The 24308-nt window shown below is 41.1% G+C and overlaps 1 protein-coding gene across 1 annotated transcript; it reads left to right on the forward strand.

Moving 5' to 3' along the window:
• Positions 1–2658: 2658 nt before the first annotated feature.
• On the forward strand, positions 2659–7328 carry LOC100915808 (polyadenylate-binding protein, cytoplasmic and nuclear-like). Its single transcript, XM_031944557.1, has one exon. It carries the CDS (start codon positions 3206–3208, stop codon positions 7064–7066), a length of 3861 nt encoding a protein of 1286 aa, XP_031800417.1. The 5' UTR covers positions 2659–3205; the 3' UTR covers positions 7067–7328.
• The last annotated feature ends 16980 nt before the right edge of the window (positions 7329–24308 follow it).

The following is a 24308-nucleotide window of genomic DNA, read 5'->3' on the forward strand; positions in this document are numbered from 1 at the left end:
TTAAAAGGGGAAACCATTCAGGAAGGTGTTTGAAATGGCCACGATGGCCAGAAAGACCCCCTGCATCTTTGGGGGGCCATGTGACTAGGTTTGGTACAGAGGAACATTAGAAAGGGGCCCAAACATGACCAAGGACAGAAAGCCCCTGCAGTTGGGGGCCCCGGGACTAGTTTGGAAAAGGGGAACCATCGGAAGGGCCCAGAACATGGCCAGATGGCGGAAAGACCCCGTAGCGGGGCCGCCAGGGCTGGTCAAGGGGAAAACTATCCGCAAGGGCCCAAAGAGAACACCATGGCAGAAAGACCCCGCAGGAGGACGCCATGTGACAGTTTTGTATAGAGGAACCATGCATAAGGGCCAGGAAGACAGTTAGGAACAGAAAGACCCCAGCAGGGGCCGTTTGTGACTAGTGTGGTAAGAGGAACCACAGCGGTGCCTAGAAGATGAACACTTGGTAAGAAAGACCCCCCAGCGGGGCCTGCACGTGACTAGTTTGGAGAGGGAACTTTCCAAAGGGGCCCCAGAAAGGCCACGATGATCGAAAGACCCCCCAGCTGGGGGCCTGCCATGTGACAGTTTGGAAGAGGGCCATGTGGGCCTAAAGATGAACACTATAGATAGAAAGACCCCTGCAGGAGGACCTGCGTCACCCAGTTTAAAAAGGGAAGCATCGGAAGGGGCCTGAAATGGTCACATAGTAAGAAAAGAAGGACCCCAACGCAGGGGAACGTTCAGGAGGGCCCAGAACATGGCCACAAGGCGAAAGACCCCCAAGAGGGATTGCCTGAGGGGTTTTTGGAACCAGAAAAAGGGGCCAGAACATGGTTAAGGAAGAAAGACCCCTTAACATGGGGCCTTTTTGTGACGTTTGGAAAGGGAACCATTGGAAGGTGCCTTAGAACATGGCCCTATGGAGAAAGACCCCTAATTGGGGGGCCCGCCTGTGATAGGCTGGTAAGAGGGAACATTAAAAGGCCCAGAAAAATTATGGGACAGAAAGCCCGTTTGGGGGGGCCCATGACTAGTTTTGGAAAAGGGGAAACCATTAGGAAGGCCCAGAAAGGGCCATGATGGTACAGAAAGACCCCTGCAACTGGGGGCTTGCCACATGACTTTTTTGGTAAAAGGGGAACTATTCAGCAAGGGGCCTAGAAGATGAATATTATGGTACAGAAAGACCCCTGCAGCTGGGGGCCTGGCATGTGACTAGTTTGGTATAGAGGGAACCATGCAGCAAGGGGCCTAGAACATGAATACTATAGTATAGAAAGACCCCTGCAGGTAGGAGCCTGCCATGTGACTAGTTTGGTATAGAGGGAACCATGCAGCAAGGGGCCTAGAACATGTATATTATGGTACAGAAAGACCCCTGCAGATGGGGGCCTGCCATGTGACTAGTTTGGTAAAAGGGGAACCATTCAGGAAGGGGCCTAGAACATGGCCACGATGGTACAGAAAGACCCCTGTAGCTGGGGCCTGCCATGTGACTAGGTTGGTACAGAGGGAACTATTCAGCAAGGGGCCTAGAAGATGAACACTATGGTACAGAAAGACCCCTGCAGGTAGGAGACTGCCATGTGACTAGTTTTGTATAGAGGGAACCATGCATCAAGGGGCCTAGGACATGACAGTTATGGAACAGAAAGACCCCAGCAGCTAGGGGCCTGGTTTGTGACTAGTGTGGTACAGAGGGAACCATGCAGCAAGGTGCCTAGAAGATGAACACTATGGTACAGAAAGACCCCTGCAGCTGGGGGCCTGGCACGTGACTAGTTTGGTATAGAGGGAACCATGCAGCAAGGGGCCTAGAACATGACAATTACGGAACACAATGTCCCCTGCAGCTGGGGGCCTGGTTTGTGACTAATTTGGTACAGAGGGAACTGTTCAGCAAGGGTCCTAGAAGATGAATATTATGGAACAGAAAGACCCCTGCAGCTGGGGACCTGCTATGTGACTGGTTTGGTATAGAGGGAACCATGCACCAAGGGCCCTAGAAAATGGCTACTATGGAACAGAAAGAACCCTGGAGCTAGGGGCCTGGCATGTGACTCCTTTGGTATAAAGGGAAGCCTGCAGCAATGGGCTTAGAACGTGTCTATTATGGAACTGAAAGACCCCTGCAGCTGGGAGCCTCCCATGTGATTAGTTTGGTACTGAACTCCTCTGGTTCTATGGGCCTGGCACGTGATTCTTATGGTATAGAAACCCCCTGGTTCTATGGGCCTGGCACAAGACTCGTATGGTACAGAAACCCCCTGGAGTCCTGGGTCTCGAATGTGACTAGCACCTTGTGTTTTAAATAACAGGAAGCCTGACTTTCCCCTTATTTCACTGGCAGCATGCAGATTGCTCTTGGTTTATTCTGGGGAAACCGTAGTTCCGTTTGTGCCGTTTGTGCGGTGGGGACTACAGGGTTGGTCTTAGACACAAAATTCCCCCAGGAATGGGAGGAGGATTTCATTCTCTGGAGAAATTAGCAACTATTCTCTAATTTCATCTGAGAGAACTCCCTAGAACACCCAAAGATTAAGTGACTTGCTAGGTAGAGAAATCGAAGCTCGCTCTTGGATTTGGGGCTTTCTCAGCAGGAGGGCCAGCTCCCTAGAGCTGTACTGCTAACTTTTTGTAGAATAAAACTTCCTATCGAACAGGTGCTGAACAAACACATGTTTATTTGGCTTCAGTCAAAATTTGAACCCAAGATCTCAGACTCCACAAAACCAGATTTGGATTTGTGAACTTCCTGTACTATATGCGGGGCTCCCAACATTTGAAGAGATTAAAATCTTGTTGCAAATGTGGCTATTTTTATCTGTAGTGTTTTGGCTCACTTTCCCTTACTTTCCCTTTTTCTGTCCCACCTTGGCCCCGCCCCCAACTCTGCCCAAAATCCTCCAGTCTAACCCACAGTTTTCTCCTTCCTCCTTTCTCAGCAGGAGTTCCTCCCATATCGACCACACCCTGCAGCGTAAGCAATTGTGGCGCATTCAAGTCACCAGAATTGTACCGGGTTTGACCAATAGAAATGCCTTTGACTTAGCAGCCTTTTTGTCCCTAAGCCCTGTCCTGATTGGCTCCTCCCCCCCCATTGTCTCGCCTTTCCCTGTCACCCCAGTCCAGGGAGCTTCAGTCTCGAGGAGAGCCTTGATGGCGCATGACGCCATTTCATGTTCTCTGTAACTTGCTATTCCTGAGGTAAAAAATGGCCTCCCACCAACTTCCGGATAGCAAGGCGGCTCTTGCCGAAGGTGGGGGAGACTATTCTTCCCTCATCAGCGCTTTTAGCGCCCTCGGTGACCTCGAGGCTCTGAGTGAACCTCTTGGGCCTAGTAGCCAAAATATTCGTGGTACCACCCCACTGATTGAAACACTGGAGGCAGTCAAGCAGTGCGACCCCCTCGGGGTGAGTAAGGTGATTGAGACTGAAATGAGTGAATCAAGTGAGGTGGCTGAATTCATCTGGCCGACAGAGGGGGTAGACGAACAGATGGTGTTGAGCGAAGTGGTGGCTGAACCAATAGCATCGAGCAAGGTGGTGGCTGAACCAATGGAATCGAGTGAGGCGCCGGCGGAAACAAGAGAGGCGGTGACGGAAATGAGGCAGGCAGTGACTGAATCGAGCGAGGCGGTGGCAGAACAGATGGAGCTGAGTGAGGAGGTGGCGGAACTGATGGAACCAAGTGAGGAGGTGGTAGAACCGAGCGAGGCAATGGCGGAGTTGAGCGAGGCAGTGGTGGAATCGAGCGAGGCGGTGGCGGAACCGAGCGAGGGGGTGGCAGAGTTGAGCGAAGTGGTGGCGGAACCGAGCGAGGCGGCGGCGGAGTCGAGCGAGGCCGTGGCGGAGTCGAGCGAGGCGGAGGCCGTGGTGGAGTCGAGCGAGACGATGGCGGGGGTGGAGTCGATGGAGGCGGTGGCGGAGTCGATTGAGGCGCTGGCGGAGTCTATCGAGGCGGTGGCGGAGTCTATCGAGGCGGTGGCGGAGTCGATCGAGGCGGTGGTGGTGTCGATCGAGGCGGGGGCAGTGGCGGACTCGAGCGAACTGGTGGCGGAACTGATGGAACGGAGCGAGGAGGTGATGGAATCAAACGAGGCGGTGGCGGTGGCGGTGGCGGTGGCGGTGGCGGTGGCGGAGTCGAGCGAAGCGGTGGCGGTGGCGGTGGCGGAATCGAGCGAGGCGGTGGTGGTGGCAGTGGCAGAGTCGAGCCAGGAGGTGGCAGAGTCGAGCGAGGCGGTGGCAGAGTCGAGTGAGGCGGTGGAGGAGTCGAGCGAGGCGGTGGCGGTGGCGGAGTCGAGTGAGGCGGTGGCAGAACCGATGGAATCCAGCGAGGCGGTGGCGGAGTCGAGCGAGGCCGTGGCGGAGTCCAGTGAGGCGGAATCGAGCGAGGCGGTGGTGGAATCGAGCGAGGTGGCGGAACCGATGGAATCGAGCGAGGCGGTGGCGGAATCGAGTGAGGCCGTTGCGGAATCGAGCGAGGCGGTAGCAGAACCGATGGAATCGAACGAGGCGGTGGCGGAATCGAGCGAGGCGGTAGCAGAACCGATGGAATCGAACGAGGCGGTGGCGGAATCGAGCGAGGTGGTGATGGAACCGAGCGAGATGGGGGCTGAACCAACGAAACTGAGTGAGTTTATTGAACCAGTGGGACAGAAAGAGCCAGTGATAGAACTTAATGAGTCAGTGACAGAATTTAATGAGCCAGTGACAGAACTTAATGAGCCAGTGACAGAACTTAATGAGCCAGTGACTAAATCTTATATACCTGTGATGAGAGAAACTGAGCCTGTTATGGAAGCTAAGGAAGCTCCAATAGGATCGGATAAGACTGTGATGGGATCCAGTGTTACTAAGATGGGGCTTAAGGAGCCAATGGCAGGACCCGATGTGATTTGCCCAGAGAATCAAAGTGAGCCTAGTGGAGAGAGCGAGCCCAAAAGAGAGAACAAACCAAGTGAGCAGAGCAGAAAAAACGAAGAGAATATGCCAAAAGAGCCTGGAGAGGCGAGTGAGTTGAGCGGGGCAGGAGATATGAGAGAGACAAGCTCCCCCCTGGAGGCAAGTGGTGACGTATCAGAAGCAAGCGGGCAGGCAAGCCGCAGATTGGAAGCAGGTGCAAGCGGGCCCCTGGAGGCCAGCGGGCCCCTGGAGGCCAGCGGGTCCCAGGGAGCAAGTGGGCAGAGCGGATCCTCTGGGGGGCAAATGGCGTCCCTCTATGTAGGTGACCTCCATCACGACGTGACCGAAGCAATGTTATACGAGAAGTTCAGTCCAGCGGGGCCCATCTTATCTATTCGAGTGTGTAGGGATATGATCACCCGGAGTTCCCTAGGATATGCCTACGTTAACTTCCAACAATCGTCAGATGCCCAGCGGGTGTTGGAAACCATGAACCTGGATGTGATCAAGGGCAAGCCGGTTCGTATTATGTGGTCCCAACGTGACCCTTCACTGCGCAAGAGTGGTGTGGGAAACATTTTTGTTAAAAATCTAGAAAAGTCCATTGACAACAGGGCCCTATTTGATGCTTTCTCTGGCTTCGGCAATATTATGTCCTGCAAAGTGGTCAGTGATGAGAACGGTTCCAAAGGCTACGGCTTTGTTCACTTTGAAACTCAAGAGTCTGCCGAAAAAGCTATAGAAAAGATGAACGGGATAGTTTTGAAAAGCCTCAAAGTATTTGTCGGTCACTTTAAATCCCGCAAAGAGCGAGAATTGGAACTTGGAGCTAGAGCTAGAGAGTTCACCAACGTTTACATCAAGAATTTCGGAGAAGACATGGACAATGCTAGACTCGGTGAGATATTTGGAAGATTCGGACGGGCTCTGAGTGTAAAAGTAATGACTGACGAAAGGGGGAGGTCTAAAGGTTTTGGATTTGTTAGTTATGCAACACACGAAGATGCTCAGAGAGCCGTGGATGAAATGAATGGAAAAGAACTCAATGGAAGACGGATTTATGTTGGAAGAGCTCAGAAAAAGGGAGAGAGGCAGACAGAACTGAAACGCCATTTTGAACAGATTAAACAAGACAGAGTTACCAGGTACCAGGGGGTCAATCTTTATGTGAAAAATCTTGATGACACCATTGATGACGAGCGGTTGAGAACAGAATTCTCCCCATTTGGTACAATTACAAGTGCAAAGGTCATGATGGAAGGAGGACACAGCAGAGGCTTTGGATTTGTTTGTTTTTCAGCACCAGATGAAGCTGCCAAGGCAGTCACAGAAATGAATGGCAAATTAGTAACCAGTAAGCCTCTGTACGTAGCGTTAGCCCAGCGCAAAGAAGAACGCCAAGCGCACTTGACAAACCAGTATATGCGGAGAATGGCTAACATTCAGACCTTTGCCAATCCGGTGCTCAATCCCTACCACCAGCCAACATCATCTTCCAGATATATCATGACCACTGTCCCATCGTCTCAGACCCGCACTTCATACTATCCTTATGGCCAAGTTCCCCAACTCAGAACATCTTCTCACTGGGGCCCTCCAGGTGGAAGACTTCCCCCATTTCCAACTGTCTCCGGTGTCGTCCGTCCCAAGACTCCTAGACCACCATTCAACCCTATGAGATCTGCTTCGGGCCCGGTTCCGAGAATGATGACCACCCAGCGCGTTGTCAATCCGCCAAACCAGGTGTTTGGGCCTCCACGTCCACCATTCATTCCCAATCTGCGAGCAGTTCAGCAATACAAATACGCCGCCGGTGTCCGCAATCCAAAACGTTTCGAGCTACCGATGCAAATCAACATTCCACAGCCTGCCGTCCATGCTGCGGCCCAAGAGGTGTTAACCGCTTCCATGTTAGCAGATGCCCTTCCCCAGGAGCAAAAGCAGATGTTAGGAGAACGCCTGTTTCCACTCATTCAAGTCATGCATCCTGCTCTGGCCGGTAAGATCACAGGCATGCTGCTAGAGATCGACAACTCCGAACTTCTTCACATGCTTGAGTCTCCCGAATCTCTGCGCTCCAAAGTGGACGAAGCTGTGGCTGTCCTGCAGGCCCACCAGGTGAAAGAAGCTGCCCGGAGGGAAAATCCTTCTAAGATTCCACCAAATTAAACAAAGTTAGTATTCACAAAGCTCAATACCTGGTTCACTCAAGAAGTTCCAAGCACAGAAAAACCTAAGTGTGTTAGCAAAAAAAAAAAAAAAAAACCCCAAAAAACCAAAAAAAAAGCAACCAAGTTTTTTCCACCAAGTTTAAAAAAGCAACAGAAACAAGAAGAAAACAGCACAAACCCAAAAAGCCTGTAGAAACAGAACTAGAGCAAACAAGCTAGAAAACCAGCAAGCTAATAAAATCCAGTTCTTCAGTTCTAAATTCTTGTCTCAGTTGTCTATTTCTTTAAAAACCTAACAAAAACAAAAACCCTTAACAAAAGCCTAACAAAAATCCAAAGTGATAACATATAAAACAACCAAATAAATAAATTACTTGGGTCGTGGATTGAGGGAGGGGAGAAGAAATTTTCATCACATCAAAAAAACTTAATATATTTATTTTAAAAAAAAACAAATCTAGCAACTATCTACATTTAGATCCACTAGAGCACATAAAATGACACATCTTGGCCACTTTAAGTCTCCATCATGGACAAAGGTCTTTTAATAGTGGTATTATTTTAGATAACATAAGGGAGAATTGAATAAGGACACCTAAATAATAGTTTCCATAATAAAGTTTCTGGAAAGAGTAAACAAAACAAAACCCAGGGTCCTTACTCCATTTATATCTTAGATATTCCCAGAATAAAGAAAAATTGGGGAGGAGGGAGGGTAAGAGATAACAGAACTCTAGGAAAGATTGCTTCTAAAGTCCAGGGGGGTTCCAAACTGTATTTCCAATTTTTACTTCCAATTTTATATTTTATTTGGTAAATAGACATTCATCCAACCATTTTCATGGATGTGTTTACAAAATGTACCTAGTGGCACATATACATAGATATATTTTATGTAAACATACATATATATACACATATATGTGTGTGTATATATCTATATCTATATCTATGTATTTAGTTATTTAAATTTTCTCCATTAGCTTTTGGACAACTTGGCTGAATCACGGGGGGCCACAGAAAGCAGCAATTAACAGGTATTTACTGAACATTTTCTACCCATCGGACATCATGCTGAGCCCACAAAATCTAAAGGCAGAAATTAAACAGTCCCTGCTTTAAAATATATATTGTAATGGGAGAAATGATGTGTATATATATATATATATATATATGTAAGTATACACTAAGACAGAGCAGATACAGAGGGAAAGCACTGGAACGGGGGGTGGGGAGACCATGGATGGCCTGTAAAAGGTGGCACTTGAGTGAGTCTCAAAGGAAACCAAAAGTTCCAGGGGTGGTGGCGGGGGTGGGGTGGGGTGGGGGGGGGAGAGCATTCTCCATATGAGAGAGACAGCCTGTGAAAAGACATGGAAACAAGAGATGCAGCCTCATGGTGTGGAGACTGGACCGAAAAAGCTGTGGAAGTGGATTGAACAGGTAAGAAGTGGACACATTTTCAATTACTCAAGGACTCTGAAAAGCTGCACCTTTCTAGTTGGGGGGGGGACATTTTAATATTTTCAGAAAAAGCAAAAGGAACATTTTCATTCTAAAGGGATGTGAGAAGATGCTAGTTGTGTCACACCACAGCACATAACCCTACCCTTCTCTAAGTCCATCTAGCCCACTCCCCTTTATATGAGGAAACGGGTTTAGAGAGGCCTAGTGACTTGTCCAAATTCACCTGCAGGATCATAAACCTAGGGCAAGGGTTCTTAACTTGGGGGTCTATATTTCAAGGGATCCAGGAACTTTGATGGGAATAATCATCGCTTTATTTTCAATTGTCTCTAATGGAAATAAAGCATTTTCTTTCGTAATTTAAAAGCATGATTCTCAGTGGGGGGTCCACCAGCTTTAATAACCTGCTATCAGAGGGGCTCATGGCACCCAAACTGTTAAAAATTCTCAATCTAGAGCTAGAAGGGAACTCAGAGACCAAGTTTAGTCTTTATTTTACAAATAAGGAAACAGATTTAGGGAAGGTCAGTAACTTAACCCTTAATGATACAATTGGTAACAGTCAGAGGTCAAATTCAAACAGAAGTCCTCTCTGGCTCACTCTTAATCTGGCTCTATTTCTGCCCCACCCCAATGCTTTTAAGATGATGCAGCAGACTCAAACCTACATAATTTTGACTGATTTCTTTAGATTTCTTTGAATGAGGGGATTTGAACTTCTTTTTAAACATTTTAAATTTTTTAATACAGCATTTAAACTTCTTATAGAACAACTGACACACTTAAACTGTTCAAAAGGATAACATATCCTAAACTCCTGGACACACCCCCCCCCATTTTCTCTTCTATGTCTTTAATGTGTCACACAGTAGGAGCTTTTAAAAAATTATTTTTTATTAGCAAGGCTTCTTGAAGACACTAAGGGATATTTTTGATGAGTTTGCACGCAAGACAGGGGAGCAGAATCTAGGAACTCAGAGCCAATATAACGCTTACAGTAACAGAAATGACAAAAGTGTCAGTGATGACTGAGATGACAAATGACAACATGCATATTAATAAGTACCGGGTGGCATTCAATCACTGTCCAATATTCTTAGTCATGTTGAAGGACAATGCAATCTCCAAATACAGCACCTCCAAAGGGGAGGCGTGACCATCACCAGACAGACACCTGCAACTTAAGAAGTCAGCAGTAAAGTGACAAGGTTATACCTCCTTTGGGGAGTGGTGGTGGGGATTATACACTGTCTGTTTGTCATAAGAGTGTAACGGGCAGAAACAGCAGACTTCGAAGGCTAATACTGAGGCCTACATTCAAAAGGGGCTCAAGTATTTTGACTGAATTGACCGGTCAGTTAGTTCAGTGAGGAGCAGTCAGACTAGTTATTCAGACTGACTGCTTGACTGGTTTCAGTTCAGATGCTTAAACCAACTGGTGTGAGAAGGCACAGTCTACTGGTATTTATCAAGTTAGGTAAACTCATCAGAAAAAAAAATTAAATGTGGAAACAGATTCACATCTTTTGCTAGATTCAGATTTTCCCCACCATAGGGGGTCATCTAGTTCATATTCTCTTTCAGAGAATATTTCCCCCCTTTCTGTGAAGAAAATCCCTAAGGATATTCCTTATCAACATATAACGCGTTTAAATAATGCAGGGACTTGACAAACAGACACAAAAGCCTGGCAAGGAAGCCCTGAGGTGGACAGTCCAGTCAAAAAACCCTATTGTTCTCCTGAGTGACTGACAGAGATTACCTCTGGCAGCCTGGCAATGTCCGCCTTTTGTTGCTGTGTGTCACAGCCATAATGTTATTCAAAATATGTTTTGGACTGAATATGAAAATCCATCAAAAAACTATTTGTGCTGCTGGGTTTGGGAGGGAAAAATGAGTACAGAGAACTCAATCCTTCAGCTTCCTTGCTCCTGTTTTCCACCGAAGCCCACAGATTTCCTGCCCACATATCCAGAAAGTACTATATGCTTTAGAGAAGTTAGCATTTCATTTGTATTTGTTTCAACTGATCTCATTAAAAATAAGAACAAAAGAGAATTCCAACTAACTTTCCCCCCTCTGGGTAAGAAAGGAAAAAAGCCATGCTGTCTGTGAACCTGGAGTGAGCAACTAAGAAAAAAGGAAGGGGAAGGGAACAAGCATTTATTAAATATCTGCTGTGCGCTAAATACTTTTCAGGTATTAGCTCTTTGGTCCTCACAACAACCTTGTGAGGAGGTGCTATTATGATTTTCATTTTACAGTTAAGGAAACAGAATCAGACAGAAGTTAAGTGACTTTTCCAGTCACACATCTAGAAAAGATCTGAAGTTACATTTGAATTTAGGCCTCTCTGAGTCTTTCCTGGTGCTGTAGCCACTGCACCACTTTAGCTGCCTCTAAAAGAAATTTAAAATGTCTTCCATACTTATTTATCCTGCTTAATCCAAGGCCTTCCACAGTAGGTGGCCAGTAAGAAATCATTAAATAAATGAATGCTCAGAAATAACTGCCATAAATTCATAGATCCAGACCTAGAAATGACTTCTGAGGCTATCTAGTCCAATACTCTCCCCACCCCCTGCCCCCAGGTCATTTTACAGAAAGGGAATGGGAAGGAAAATAAGTACTTTTATAGCACCTACTCTCTGCCAGGCACTGGGCTAAGCACTGACATTATCTCATTTGATACAGAAGAGAAGAGGACCAGGGAAGGTCACACATGGGCTCCTAAAGCTGGGAGAGGCCATCTAATCTACTCCCTTTCTGTTTTCAATAAAGGACAGAATGTGACTTGGTCTATAAAAGTGATCAATTATTATATATAATATATAATATTACAATACATATTATATAATATTGCATATTATATAGTAAAATTATAATATATATTATGTTATTATATAATATTATGTTATATAATATAGAATGCATATTACATTATATTAATATATAATATATATTATTATAATACATATTATATTATATAATACTGTATGTGATATTATATTATAAATCATAATATGTTATTGAATTATATAATATAATATAGAATATATTACATTACATTATTAGATATATTATTATAATACGTATAATAATATTGTATATTATATTATAAAAATATAATATATTATGTTATTATATAATATAATACATTATGTTATTATAGAGCAGGGGTCCTCAAACTTTTTAAATAGAGGACCAGTTCACTGTCCCTCAGACTGTTGGAGGGCCGGACTATAATAAAAACAAAAACTTTGTTTTGTGGGCCTTTAAATAAAGAAACTTCATAGCCCTGGGTGAGGGGGGGATAATTGTCCTCAGCTGCTGCATCTGGCCTGCAGGCCATAGTTTGAGGACCCCAGTTACAGAGTAAAGAATATATATTACATTACATTATTATATATAATATGTTATTATAATACATATAATATTACATAATATTGCATATTATATATTATAATATATGTTATATCATTATATTATGATATTATAATATATATTATGTTAGATAATATAGAATATATATCACATCACATTATTATATATATTATTACAATACATATTATATTATAAAACTATAGTATATATTGTTATTATATATTATAATATGTTATTATATAATATAGAATATATATTACATTACATTATTATATATTATATAATATATTACATACAATCTTATGAGGTAGGTACTACTTTGACAGATGAGAATACAAGCTCAGAGACTTTCCTGTGATCATACCAGCAAGAACTGCCAGTGGGTGGGCTTGAACACAGATCTCTCCCAAGTCCCAGTCTGGCACCCTTTCCACTATACCTCAATGCTAATATTTTAGCTATTTTTTTTTTTACTCAATCTGACAAATCTTTATTGAATATTTACCTCTGCATACAAGATCAAATCAATGGAAGATGTGATCCCTGCCTATGGCAAATGGAAAATTTTGTTGGGGAGTTTAGATTTGTAGGGAAAAAAGGACACGAGGAAACAGTTATTATATAATATAAATATATATTATATTACCTTATTATATATTATTATAATGCATATTATATACAATATTATATTATAAAATTATTATATATTATGTTATTATATAATATAGAATATATATTACATTACATTATTATCTATAATGTATATTATAATACATATTATATTACATAATATTGTATACTATATATTATAAAATTATAAAAATTATATTATACAATATTATGTTATTACATAATATAGAATATATATTACATTACATTATTATATATAATATGCATTATTATAATACATATTATATGATATAATATTGTATATTATATTATAAAATTATAATGTTATTATATAATATATATTATGTTATTATATAATGTAGAATATATATTACATCACATTATACATATTATTATAATACATATTATATTATACTGTGTTATATAATATTATATTGTTAAATTATAATATATTATGTTATATTAATATTATAATATATTATGTTATATAATGCATATTTTATAATATATTATAGAATTATAATGTTATATTATTTAACATTATAATATATGTTATTTTATATATATATATATATATATATATATATATATATATATATATATATATATATAAAAATGTCAAGTGCTTTACATATAGAGTGTCCCAAAAGTTTTAGTGCAGTTTTATATTTTAGTAACTTAAAATATAAATGGATTTTTTCATTCATTTCTCCTGAGAACAATCTTATGAAGTAGGTACCACTTTGAGAGATGAGAATACAGGCTCAGAGACTTTCCTGTGATCACACCAGCAAGAACTGCCAGTGGGTGGGCTTGAACACAGATCTCTCCCGAGCCCCAATCTGGCACCCTTTCTATTATACCTCAATGCTATTATTGTAGCTATTTTTTTTTATTCAATCTGACAAATCTTTATTGCATATCTACCTCTGCATACAAGATCAAATCAGCGGAAGATGTGATCCCTGCCAATGGTAAATGGAAAATTTTGTTGGGGAAACAGGACATGAGGAAACAGGTATTGGGTACTATGGCACTGGGGACCAATAGGAAATTCTAGAAGCGGTCCAGATGCTTCAGGAAGGTATTTTGATGGAGGCAGAGCTAGCACTGGGCCTGAAGGGTGGAGAGGAACATAGCAGAAATGTATTCTGGTCAGGGAGACGGGGTTGGATAGGCATTAGCATGGCAGATAGGAGTGCTTTCTGATTGGAGTGGAGGGTTCATTTTGAAGACTAGTGAAAGGGAGCCTCTTGAGAGGAGTAGCTGATGAAATATTATCAAACCCAGAAAATCCCACACTCCCCTGATTCCCCAGAGAACTGATAAGAGTCAAGAATAGGCAGTCCCACTCAGCACTCAGTTTACTGCCAGTGGGATGTTTTATAGTCATCACTACCCTGTGATAACCTGGATAAATTATTATTTGGGATTCCAAGGCACACATCTCCCAAAATCTTAAACCAGCATATATTTCTGATTCATGCTTTACTATGCTCCCTTGTAAATTTGCTAGCAGCACATCAATAGGAGATCCAGTCACTTGTAAATAAATGCAAGAGAGAAGTACTATAAATCTAGATGAAGTTACACCGCCTTTAAGAGGCTGCTAATAATCAGACATCAGAAACGGGGAGTTAGGCCAGATCCATAATTTGTGAGGGTTGTTTTCCAAATAAGAGGGCCAACCTGACAGGATGATGAAAATATAGCGCTCTGCTTTAGCTCAATATGTTTCCCTCACAACTTTTAAGTGGCAAAGGCGGAATATGGCATATGTACAAAAGTGAGATGTAGGCGGGCCTTCTGGATGATATCGTTAGGTTATTTTCTGATTTTTGTAGGGTCAGATTTACTCTGGGGGGAGAGGGAAAGGGGAAAGCATTAATATAGCACCTACTATGCACCAGACTCTGTGCCAAGTGCATTTTTTAAGACATGTGTCATTTGTTGTCTCCCCACAATCCTATGAGGTAGATGCTATTCTTATTCCTGTTTTACAGTTAAGGAAACTGAGGCAAACAGGTAAAATGACTTGCTGAGAGTCACACAGCTATTAAGTATCTGAGGCAAGATTTGAACTTGAGGGTTTCTTCACTTCAGATGTAGTATTCTATCTACTGGGTTACCCATCTCTTGTAAAAAGGGTATATAAGTAGATGGTCAGCATTGGAGGAGGGATTAAACTTGGAAGGTTTGAAAGGACAGGGGAGAACAACTAATCATAACTCTCACTTCTAGTGAGCTTTAAAATTGACAAAGGATTTTCTTCTAACAACTCTGAAGGCATAGAATCCAACCCCCATTTTACAGAGAGGAAATAGAGGAGTAAGTTCACACTGCTGTGGTCACCATCACCATCATTATCATATTTAAAGAACACTAAGTTTTGCAAAGTGCTTTATAAATTATCTCTCATTTGTCCTCACAACAACCCTGGGAGGTAAGTGATATTGTTAACTCCATGTTACAGAGGAGGAAACAAGCAGACAGAGAAGTTCGGGGCCTTGCTCAGGGTCACAAAGACAAAATGTATCTCAGGCTGGATTTGAACACAGTCTTCCTGACTCCAGCTTCAGCCATCTATCTGCTGCATCACCTGGCCTCCCATGAGCCCATTCAGTACGTAGTGGATTGTCTCCACTCATACCAAACTTTTAAAAGCATATTAAAATTCAGCAGATTTATTCATATGCTTCAAGTTTTGGCCAGATGATGATAATGATGATAACTATCAGTGGGAAAGTGGTATAGTTGATAGAGGCTTTTAAGGCAGAAAGAACTAGCCTCAGATCACTGACATGGGCTGGTTTTGTGGCTCTGAGTCAATCACTTAATCCATCCAGTGATCTAGGCCAAGAGGTATCAAACTCATATAGAAAACAAGAGGAACCAATCTGTATACACAACTTCACAGACAGCCTATTGATTGATTTTTTTTGGGGGGGACAACTTAATTATTTTATTAACAAGATTGACAGGTTATTTAAAAGAATGGTCATTTGGCCATCTCTTTTTTATTAAAGCTTTCTAATTTTCAAAACATATGCATGGATAATTTTTCAACATTAACCCTTGCAAAAGCTCCTGTTCCAATCCCCGCCTTCACCCATCCCCTCCCCTAGAGGCCATCTCTTCTGGACCAAAGACAAACATTTTATCAAGGGTTTCTCGAGGCTTAGGAGGGGAAGACAGCATGATAAGGAAAAAAATGGAAATATGGATGACAAAATCAGCCTATTGATTTAGAATGTAACATCTACTACATTTTATTATATTTTTATTTATTTGGTTAAATGTTTTTCTATATCTTGATCTGGTCCAAATCATACTGGGGAGCATTGTGGGCCTCATATTTGAAATCTCTGGGCTACACAACTCTCTTAGAGGATACCGACCTGTACTCATACAGGGAGTTTCCTAACCCAGAAGATGCCCATGCTAATGAAGTCAGAGGTCTGGTAGCAGTCCCTAATCATATCCTTTTTATTGTACTTTATGCAATGCACTTTATATACAACATCTCATCTTTTCCACATATTCCTGTGAAGTAGATGCTATCACTAGGCTCATTTTATAGGTGAAGAAACTGAGGTGACAAATTTAGTGACATGTCCAGTGTCACACATTTAGTAAGAATCTGAGACAGGATTCAAGGTCAGGTCGTCTTAATGTCAAGTCTCACATTCTGTTCACCATGTCACCTACTTTGCTGCCTAAAGAGAAAATGGAACACTCAGTTGTTGCCCTCAGAAGCTTGTACTCTCCTTGGGGAACAAGTCGGGGACACAGATAAATGTATTACAAGATAGGGGACGATGAGGACAAAGGAGAGGTGCAGGGGAGGGAGAAAGAATTTTGAACTCCAAGAATCAGGGAAGGTGATTTGATATAGGAGTAGGGAGGGATGGAGAAAGAGAGACAGAAAAAGACAGAGACAGAGAGGGAAAGAGGAAGAGGAGAGAGTTGGAGACAGAGACAGAAGGAGGGAGAGGGAGGGAAGGAGAGCAAGAACTCCAAATGTGATCCCAAAGTTTCCATTCTGGGTGACTGAGGGAATGATAGTACTATTCATTTAAAAAAATAGGAAAATGTAGAGGAAGGGGAAGTTTAGGGAGAAACTGACAAATTTGCTTTTGGACATGTTGAGTTTGAGGTACCAACTAGATATCCAAGGTGAGGTTCAGAGGAATGAATGAATTACTGAATAAAAAAACATTCATTAAGCATTTATTTAGTACTGTGCTAAATTTGGAAATAAAAGTGCAGAAAGGAAAATAGTCTACTTTCAAAGAGTGTAAATTCAAACATAGGAAAATAACACAAATAAAAAGTGATAAGCAGGAGAGATTTGGTCTGAGTACCTAGTTTTGGGAGCATCTACATAGAGATAACATTTGAATCCACATTAACAAAAAGTCACTAAAGGAGGGAAAAAACAAAATAGAAGTCTGGAGGTTAGCCATGTTTGGGGGTGGGGAAATGATGGAAGGAAGAGTATGGCCCTGGAAAGGGGACTACAGAATGGCAAGAGAAAATCTCCAAAATGGTCCTTTGAAGAGAGCAGAATCACAGACGTTTTGGGAGCGGAGAGCATCCAGGAGAGGTTGGTCAGTAGGGCCAAAAGCTTCTGGGAGGCTAAGGCAGATACAATCTAAGCAGAATCCACTTAGCAATTTAAAAAATCACTGGCACCCTTCAGAAAGCATCAGTTAGGTGATGAAATGAGAAGGTCGATTATAAAAGGCTGAAGAATAAATGAGCAGAGAAATACAGGCAGCCAGTATAGACTATTCTTGGAACTTAGTGAGGAAAATGAGAAGAGAGAGACAGCTTAAGAGCATGGCAGAGTGAAGGGAAGGTTCTGTTTCTGCATTGTGTTTTTTAAGGAAAGAAGAAATGTAATTCACCAGTGAATTCCCTAAATCATGCAATCTTATCACTTTCCCAAAACCACATTATTCTAAGGGTGGAGAGCAACTGTTTTGAGGACAATGGGGTGCTCACCAGGTGGCCTTAGTAATAAGTAGATGCTTAAGGACACTCTGTTGAGTGAATTTTACACAATAATTTTTTTTTCTAATTGAGTTTTCATTGTGAGAGAGACCTTCCAGTCTAGTCTAACATCCAGTAACTATGGAAATTCACCATAGGATAGGAAAGTCTTCCTTAAAGGCATCCAAAGTTTGCCCCAACTAGGAGCAACTATGCATGAGATAGCCATCTGTCATCCAAGCTGACTCATGATGGCTCTCTTCAAGTATTTAAAGACCTATCACATGATTAACTGTGATGGACTTGGCTTTTTTCAACAATGAGGTGAGAGGGAGAGAGCCATCTGGATCCAGAAAGAGGACTATGGGGATTGAATGTGGATCATAACACAGTATTTTCACCTTTTCTATTGTTATTTGCTTGCTAGTTTTTTCTTGCTCATTTTTTTCCTTGTTATCTGATTTTTCTTGTGCAGCATGATACGTGTGAAAATATGTTTAGAAGAACTGCACATATTTAACCCATATTGGATTACTTGCTGTCTGGGGGCGGGGGAGAAAGGAAGGGAGAAAAATCTGGAACACAAGGTTTTGCAAAGGTGAATGTTGAAAACTCGCTGCATATATTTTGAAAAATAAAAAGCTATTAGTATTAAATAAATAAATAAAATGAGACAAAAGAAAAAAAAAATAAAGAGCTGTTCACCGAGAAGTAGAATCATGCTGGTTCTGCTCAGCCCCAGAAGGTAGAATTACATGGATAGTTAAAGAAAAAGTTATTAGTCAAGATATAAAGAGAAACTTCCTAATAATGAGGGCTATTTGAAAGTGGAATGGACCATTTTGGAGATTCTCAAGTAAATGGTAGGTGTTCACATATTAGGCCTGAGGTAGAGTGGATTTTTGGTCGGGTTATGGGTTGGAGTTAGTGGCCTCCATCTGTAGGCCCATCCAATTCTTAAATTCAAGGGTAGCTTTACTACCCAAGACCCTTGTTTTCGCTGATATGGAAAGGGGCAGATGCTTCTGGCACCCATCTAGCCCCAAATTACCAAAATTACCCTGTGGTTATTCACTTGACCTCTGTTCTATTTCTGTTTTTCTAGTAATGACTCTGTTGGGAATGAGGAAGTGGATATTTTCTGAGTGTATTCCTTCACTGACTTGTTAATTCCAGACTTAACTTTTCCAGAGGTGCACATAGTAAAACTGCGGACATAAGGCTTATGGCTGATTTGACCCCATTTAAAAACATGCTGCAAAGGAAATCTACCAACAAGTTCCCATAATTCTCTATTTGAAATGCAGCTAAACTCCGGGATCTTAGAACCAACCCTAGATCTAGAACTGGAACAGACAAAGGGAACTCAGGACTCATCCAGTTCGACAGAGAGCTGAAACAATTATCCAAGATCACACAGTTCTCCTAGGCCAAATCTTTTCATATATGTATGCACACATACCTACATATATGTACATAATATAAACCATAAAAGATTATATCATGTAAAATTCATGATTATATAATAGAAAATATAAAGAAATGCAAAAATAAAAATATGTACAGTTATATAAACAATGTTTTATTTTTACATTTTTTTAAAATGAATACAATTATAGGCTTTACTTAGCTCTTATTCAATTCAGATTTGGGGGTGTTGTAAAGCTGGTGTGGCTATGTGACCTAAATGAAAATCAAAACTGTATTTTTTTTCTTACCCTCAGTTTCTTTATCTGTACAATAGGGGTGATCATAGCTTCTACCTCATAGGGTACTTATAAGAATCAAATGAGGTAACGTTACATACATTAAGTGTTTTGAAAACCTTAAAGCTCTATATAAATGTTATTATTTTTCCCTTTCCTATTCCTGTAGGGCAGAAATTCATTCCTGTAGTGGGGTAGGCTTTGGCAAAAAGGCCTATGTGATTTGGAGATGAGTAGAAAGACGGTAAGAAAAGGGGTTGGATATGCAGAAAAGGGAAAAAGAGAAGAAAGGTCATGATAAACGGTCTCAATTTTTTCACTGAATTGTAAGGAGAAGCCTTTGGCTCAGAGGGTTGGGGGGAGAGGAAGTTGTGGAAGGTCTGAGGAGAGAATAGAAGGTTCAGAACATCCACAGTGGGGAGTAAAACAGGGAATCAATTAGAGATAACAAAAATAGGTATTTGTATAGCACATTAATACTGGGAAATAGACTTGACATTTGAACCGGAAACCTGTGAGGTTGGTATTAGCAGGTAATATTTTCAATCTGGAAGAGATGAACAGTGAAAGGCCCAGAGAGTTCAAATAGCTTGCCCATAGTCACACAGCTAATAACTGTCAGAGGAAGGATCTGAAGCCAGGTCTGTGGCCAACTCATAAACTAACTCTTCTACCTATGTAATCAGTTGGCCCTGGCTCTGGGTATACATAATTACTCAGCAGACTGTCCTGCCTCTTAGCTGTGTCTAAAAGTCTCATAATAATATACGTGAAATATTGATGAACTGAGCCCTAAGTGCCCAAGTCAACATTGAATTTGAAATTCATGTGATGCTCACTGCCTAGTCACTCTCTACTGATTGCTAGAAGCACTTAAAATTTAATGCCTTATGTGTAAAAAGACAAATATACTTGGCAGAAAATTATTCTAATTTTTTAATGAACTATGATACTACTCAGGGCAGTGATAGAAAGTTCCCTATGAATTCAGTCACTCAATAAGCATTTTTAAATGCCTACTACGTGCCAGGCCTCATGCTAAGTACCAGAAATATAAAGAAAGGCAAAAGATAGCTCCTGTCCTCAGGAAGCTCTCACAGTCTAATGGGGGGGAGGGCGAGAAAGCATAGGAATAACCGCATCCAGACAAGTTGCACACAGAGTAAATAGGAAGTGACCTCTTAGGGAAATCTAGTCATCTGAGGCATAGGGGAAAACTACCACAAAGGCCTGGAGTTGTCATTTACAAGAACTAGCAAACAGGTCAATATAGCTGATTACAGTGCATAGAGAGGCATAAATGACTAGAAAACTAGGAAGGGCCTAAGTTATACAGAATTTGAAATGCCAAATGGAGCATGATTTCTTTGATTCTGGAGGTAATAGGGAGCTATTCTTTCCCCAAAGGCAAAGCATTTTTACCATGGGGAAAAAGGAAGTGGGGAAAAAGAAGGGTACAAAACCCTACCTACTGGTCTTTCTACCTTCCAGTCATGACTGTTATTATCCCATATATAGCATTCATATTCTCCTTTTGAACTTCTTGCTAGACCCACAGATTTAATGATGAGGGTCACGGTCTCAGCCCAAGTTTATAACGAAAGTGTGACTTTTTTAATCATGTTTTTACTGGACAAAAATGAAAGATCTGGTCAGTCACCTAATTCAGGGACCTGTTTCCTTACATGGCAAGAAGTATTTCCAATCATTTATACAGACCCAATTTTCTGATCTTGCATCCATTATACTGAATTGTATTTTGGGGTGTGGATAGGAAAGAGCTATCAAAAACCTTCCCAAGATTCTGAAAGCATCTGCGCTAGATATTTTCCCATTGTCTTTTTTTAAAAAAGAATGATTTGGGGAGGTCGTGGACAGGTACACCCTTAATTTCATACCTTCTGAAGGTTTCCATATAGGAGATAGGAACTTGTATAACTAGTTAAATAATTTGGGTATTAGAAATTAAGAGAAATGCTATTGAAGAATGTGGAGTTAGTTTCCCCTTTTTTCCATATATAGACTTAGGTAAAGGTTCTTAACATTTTTGTATTCCACTCCTCTTGAGATATATATATATATATATGTGTGTGTGTGTGTGTGTGTGTGTGTGTGTATGTGTATACATATATATTACATATATAAATAATAAAATACATAAGTTTACAAAGAAAAACAATCACATTGAAATACGGTTCTCAAAAATATTTTTTAAAGTTCATAGGACCCCAGGTTAAGAAGCCCTGACATAGGTGGATAAGTAAAATATGGGGAAAATAGGTATAGTGGGCAAGAAACCCATCAATTATATTTATTAAGCATCTGCTATGTTCTGGGCACTGTGCTAGATAAAAGACAGACCTTGCTCTTAAGGAATTTAAAATCTAATTTAGAAGACAACATTTAAACAGATAAATACAAAGCAAGCTATATGCAGGCTAAATAAGAAATACTTAACAGAGGAAAGGCACTAGATTAAGAACAGTTGGATTTTTGTTGGTACTTTAAGGAAGACAAAAGATTAGGATCTGAAAGTGGATGTTTTATCCACTATATGTAGGAGAACTTGTCTGTGAAATTGTTTCTTTTTAAATGACAACTCTTCATACAAGTGGCTTCCTTTGTATTTTTTTTCATTTTTTATTTTTTATATTTTATTTTATTTTTATATTTCATCTTTTATTTTATTATATGAACTTTAAAAATTCTGAGTAAAGTTCAAAGGCTTTATCAGATGGTCTAAGGCAGGGGTATGGAACTCCAGGCTTGTGAGCCATATAAAGCCCATGAAATCATTTGGTCTGGCCTTGTCACAACTACTACAGCCAATGATGAGCTGAAAGCTAGGTACAACAATCTCCCACTGCTTGAGTTCTATAAGTTGATAATTTTTTATGGACCATAAATGATGCTATAAATATACAAATGGCCCTTGGCAGACAAAAGGTTCTCTATCCCCTGGTCTAAGGGGTTTAGAACATTAAAAACTAGATTAAGAACTGCACTAAAAGGAAACATCTCCTCTGAAAGTAGAAGGGACTAACTAAAAGCCTGATGGAGAACATGTTACAAGGAGTAGGAGAAAGGGAAATGTCATTCCCTGAGTCATATAATCTTTAAATTGGAAGGGCTCTCAGTGGCCACTTAGTTTGACTTGACTTGAACAGGAATCATCTGGATTACAACACATCTATCAGCAGCATCTAGTCTCTTCTTGATGATCCCCCAAGGCTGCCCATTTCACTTTTAGACATCTCTGATGCTCAAATAATTCACAAACATGTATTAAGTTCCTCCCGTTTCAGGCATTGTATTAAGTGCTAGGGATACAGAAAGAGACAAAAGACAGCTTCTGGCCTCAGATAGCTTACACCGTATAGGGCAGACAATGCGTAAACTGATATATGCAAGCTGTACAGGAATAATAGGAAACAATAGAGGCTTCAGGTAAAAGATGGGATTTTAGTTGGGACAGAAAGGAAGTCAGGGAGGTCAGTAGGCAGAGATAAGGAGGGAGAAAATTTTTCTGAACACGTGATCTTACATTGAGCCTGAATGGGCCTTTCTGCACTTTCCAGCCTCTGCTCCCAGTTTTGGGCGTTGGAAGCAAACAAACCAAGATGCAATCAAGAGAAGCACAGGCTTACACTCCCAGGTCCTGAATTTCGAACCACAACTATGCTACTTACTATCTGCATTTGCTTGCACAATTCCCTCAGAGCTTTCTGAAGCTCAGTCTTCTCATTTATAAAATGAGTGAGTTAGATCAAATACTTCCAGCTTAAAATTTCTTTCTGGTTTTAAATCTCTAATTTCATGATCCTAAATGTAATCCTTCTTCTCTAACGCAAGCCTTCATATATTTGGATGATCATCATCTTTTCCTCTGCCTACCCATTAAAATCTCTTTTTCTCTTGGTTAAATATTCCTTGTTTTATTTTCATAAGATATGATCCCAAGGCCCCTCATTATTCTAGCAAACTTTCTCTTGAGAGTCTCCAGTTTATCAATGCCCTTCCTAAAATTTAGCACTCAGAACGAAACACAATACAGCAGATATAGTCTGTCCTAGCCTGGGGTTACTATCTCTAATATTCTAGTCATTGTGCCTCTTTGTGAATGTAGCCTTCTGTAGATGCATTAATTCACCATTAATATTGGGCACAAGGTCCATTAAAACCCCCAGATTTTTAAAATTCAAATTTCCATCTAATCACACTTCATCTACCTTGTACTTTTTTGGGACACCAAGAGCTTTAATTTTCAAAATACTTGCAAAGATAGTTTTTAACATTTGTCCTTGCAAAACCTTCTGTTCCAAATTTTTCTCCCTTCCTTCCTTCTCCTTCCCTCCCCTAAACAGCAAACAATTCAACATGTGTTAAACATGTACAATTTCTTCTATACGTATTTCTGCACTTATGCTGTACATACCTTGTACTTTTTGAACCTCAGATATGGTATGTTATATTTATCTCTATTAAATTGCATCTATTAGAATTAATCTATTCATTAGGCTACTGGGATATTTTGGATCCTGGCTATTATTCAACCTGTTAGCTATCCTTTCCAGCTTTACACCATCTTAATAGGAATGCCATCTATGTTGTGGTCTAAGCCACTGATAAAACTTTAAAACAGCATAGGACCAAGAGATCTTACCCTAGAGACCTCTTTCCAAGTTGACATCAACACCATGACTTAATGTAATGGGCTGAAGCTCGAGCTGATGCACTGAGGTCCCAAGCACATGAGGCTAAATAGTAATTGGACCATACTCTATTAGTATATATGCTTGGAGAAAGAATGGCCCCGCCCACTCTCTGTACAAGTCCTGATGTGTTGTATAGGAAATGAGGTAGGGATTATTTTGGTGGGTGGAGGCAGAGGGGAGAAAGAGAGGAGGGGAGAGACACTGCTGGCCAGGTTCCTGTGGAAGCCGCACACGTTCCTATCGCCATCCCCCTTCACCTCCACCTCTACAAGGAATAAAGATTGAAGATTTTTACTTAACCTGAATTCCTGACTCTGACTGATTTTAAAATACGCGGTCATCC

The sequence above is a fragment of the Sarcophilus harrisii genome, chromosome X (genome assembly GCF_902635505.1).
Source record: "Sarcophilus harrisii chromosome X, mSarHar1.11, whole genome shotgun sequence".
Taxonomy (NCBI): domain Eukaryota; kingdom Metazoa; phylum Chordata; class Mammalia; order Dasyuromorphia; family Dasyuridae; genus Sarcophilus; species Sarcophilus harrisii.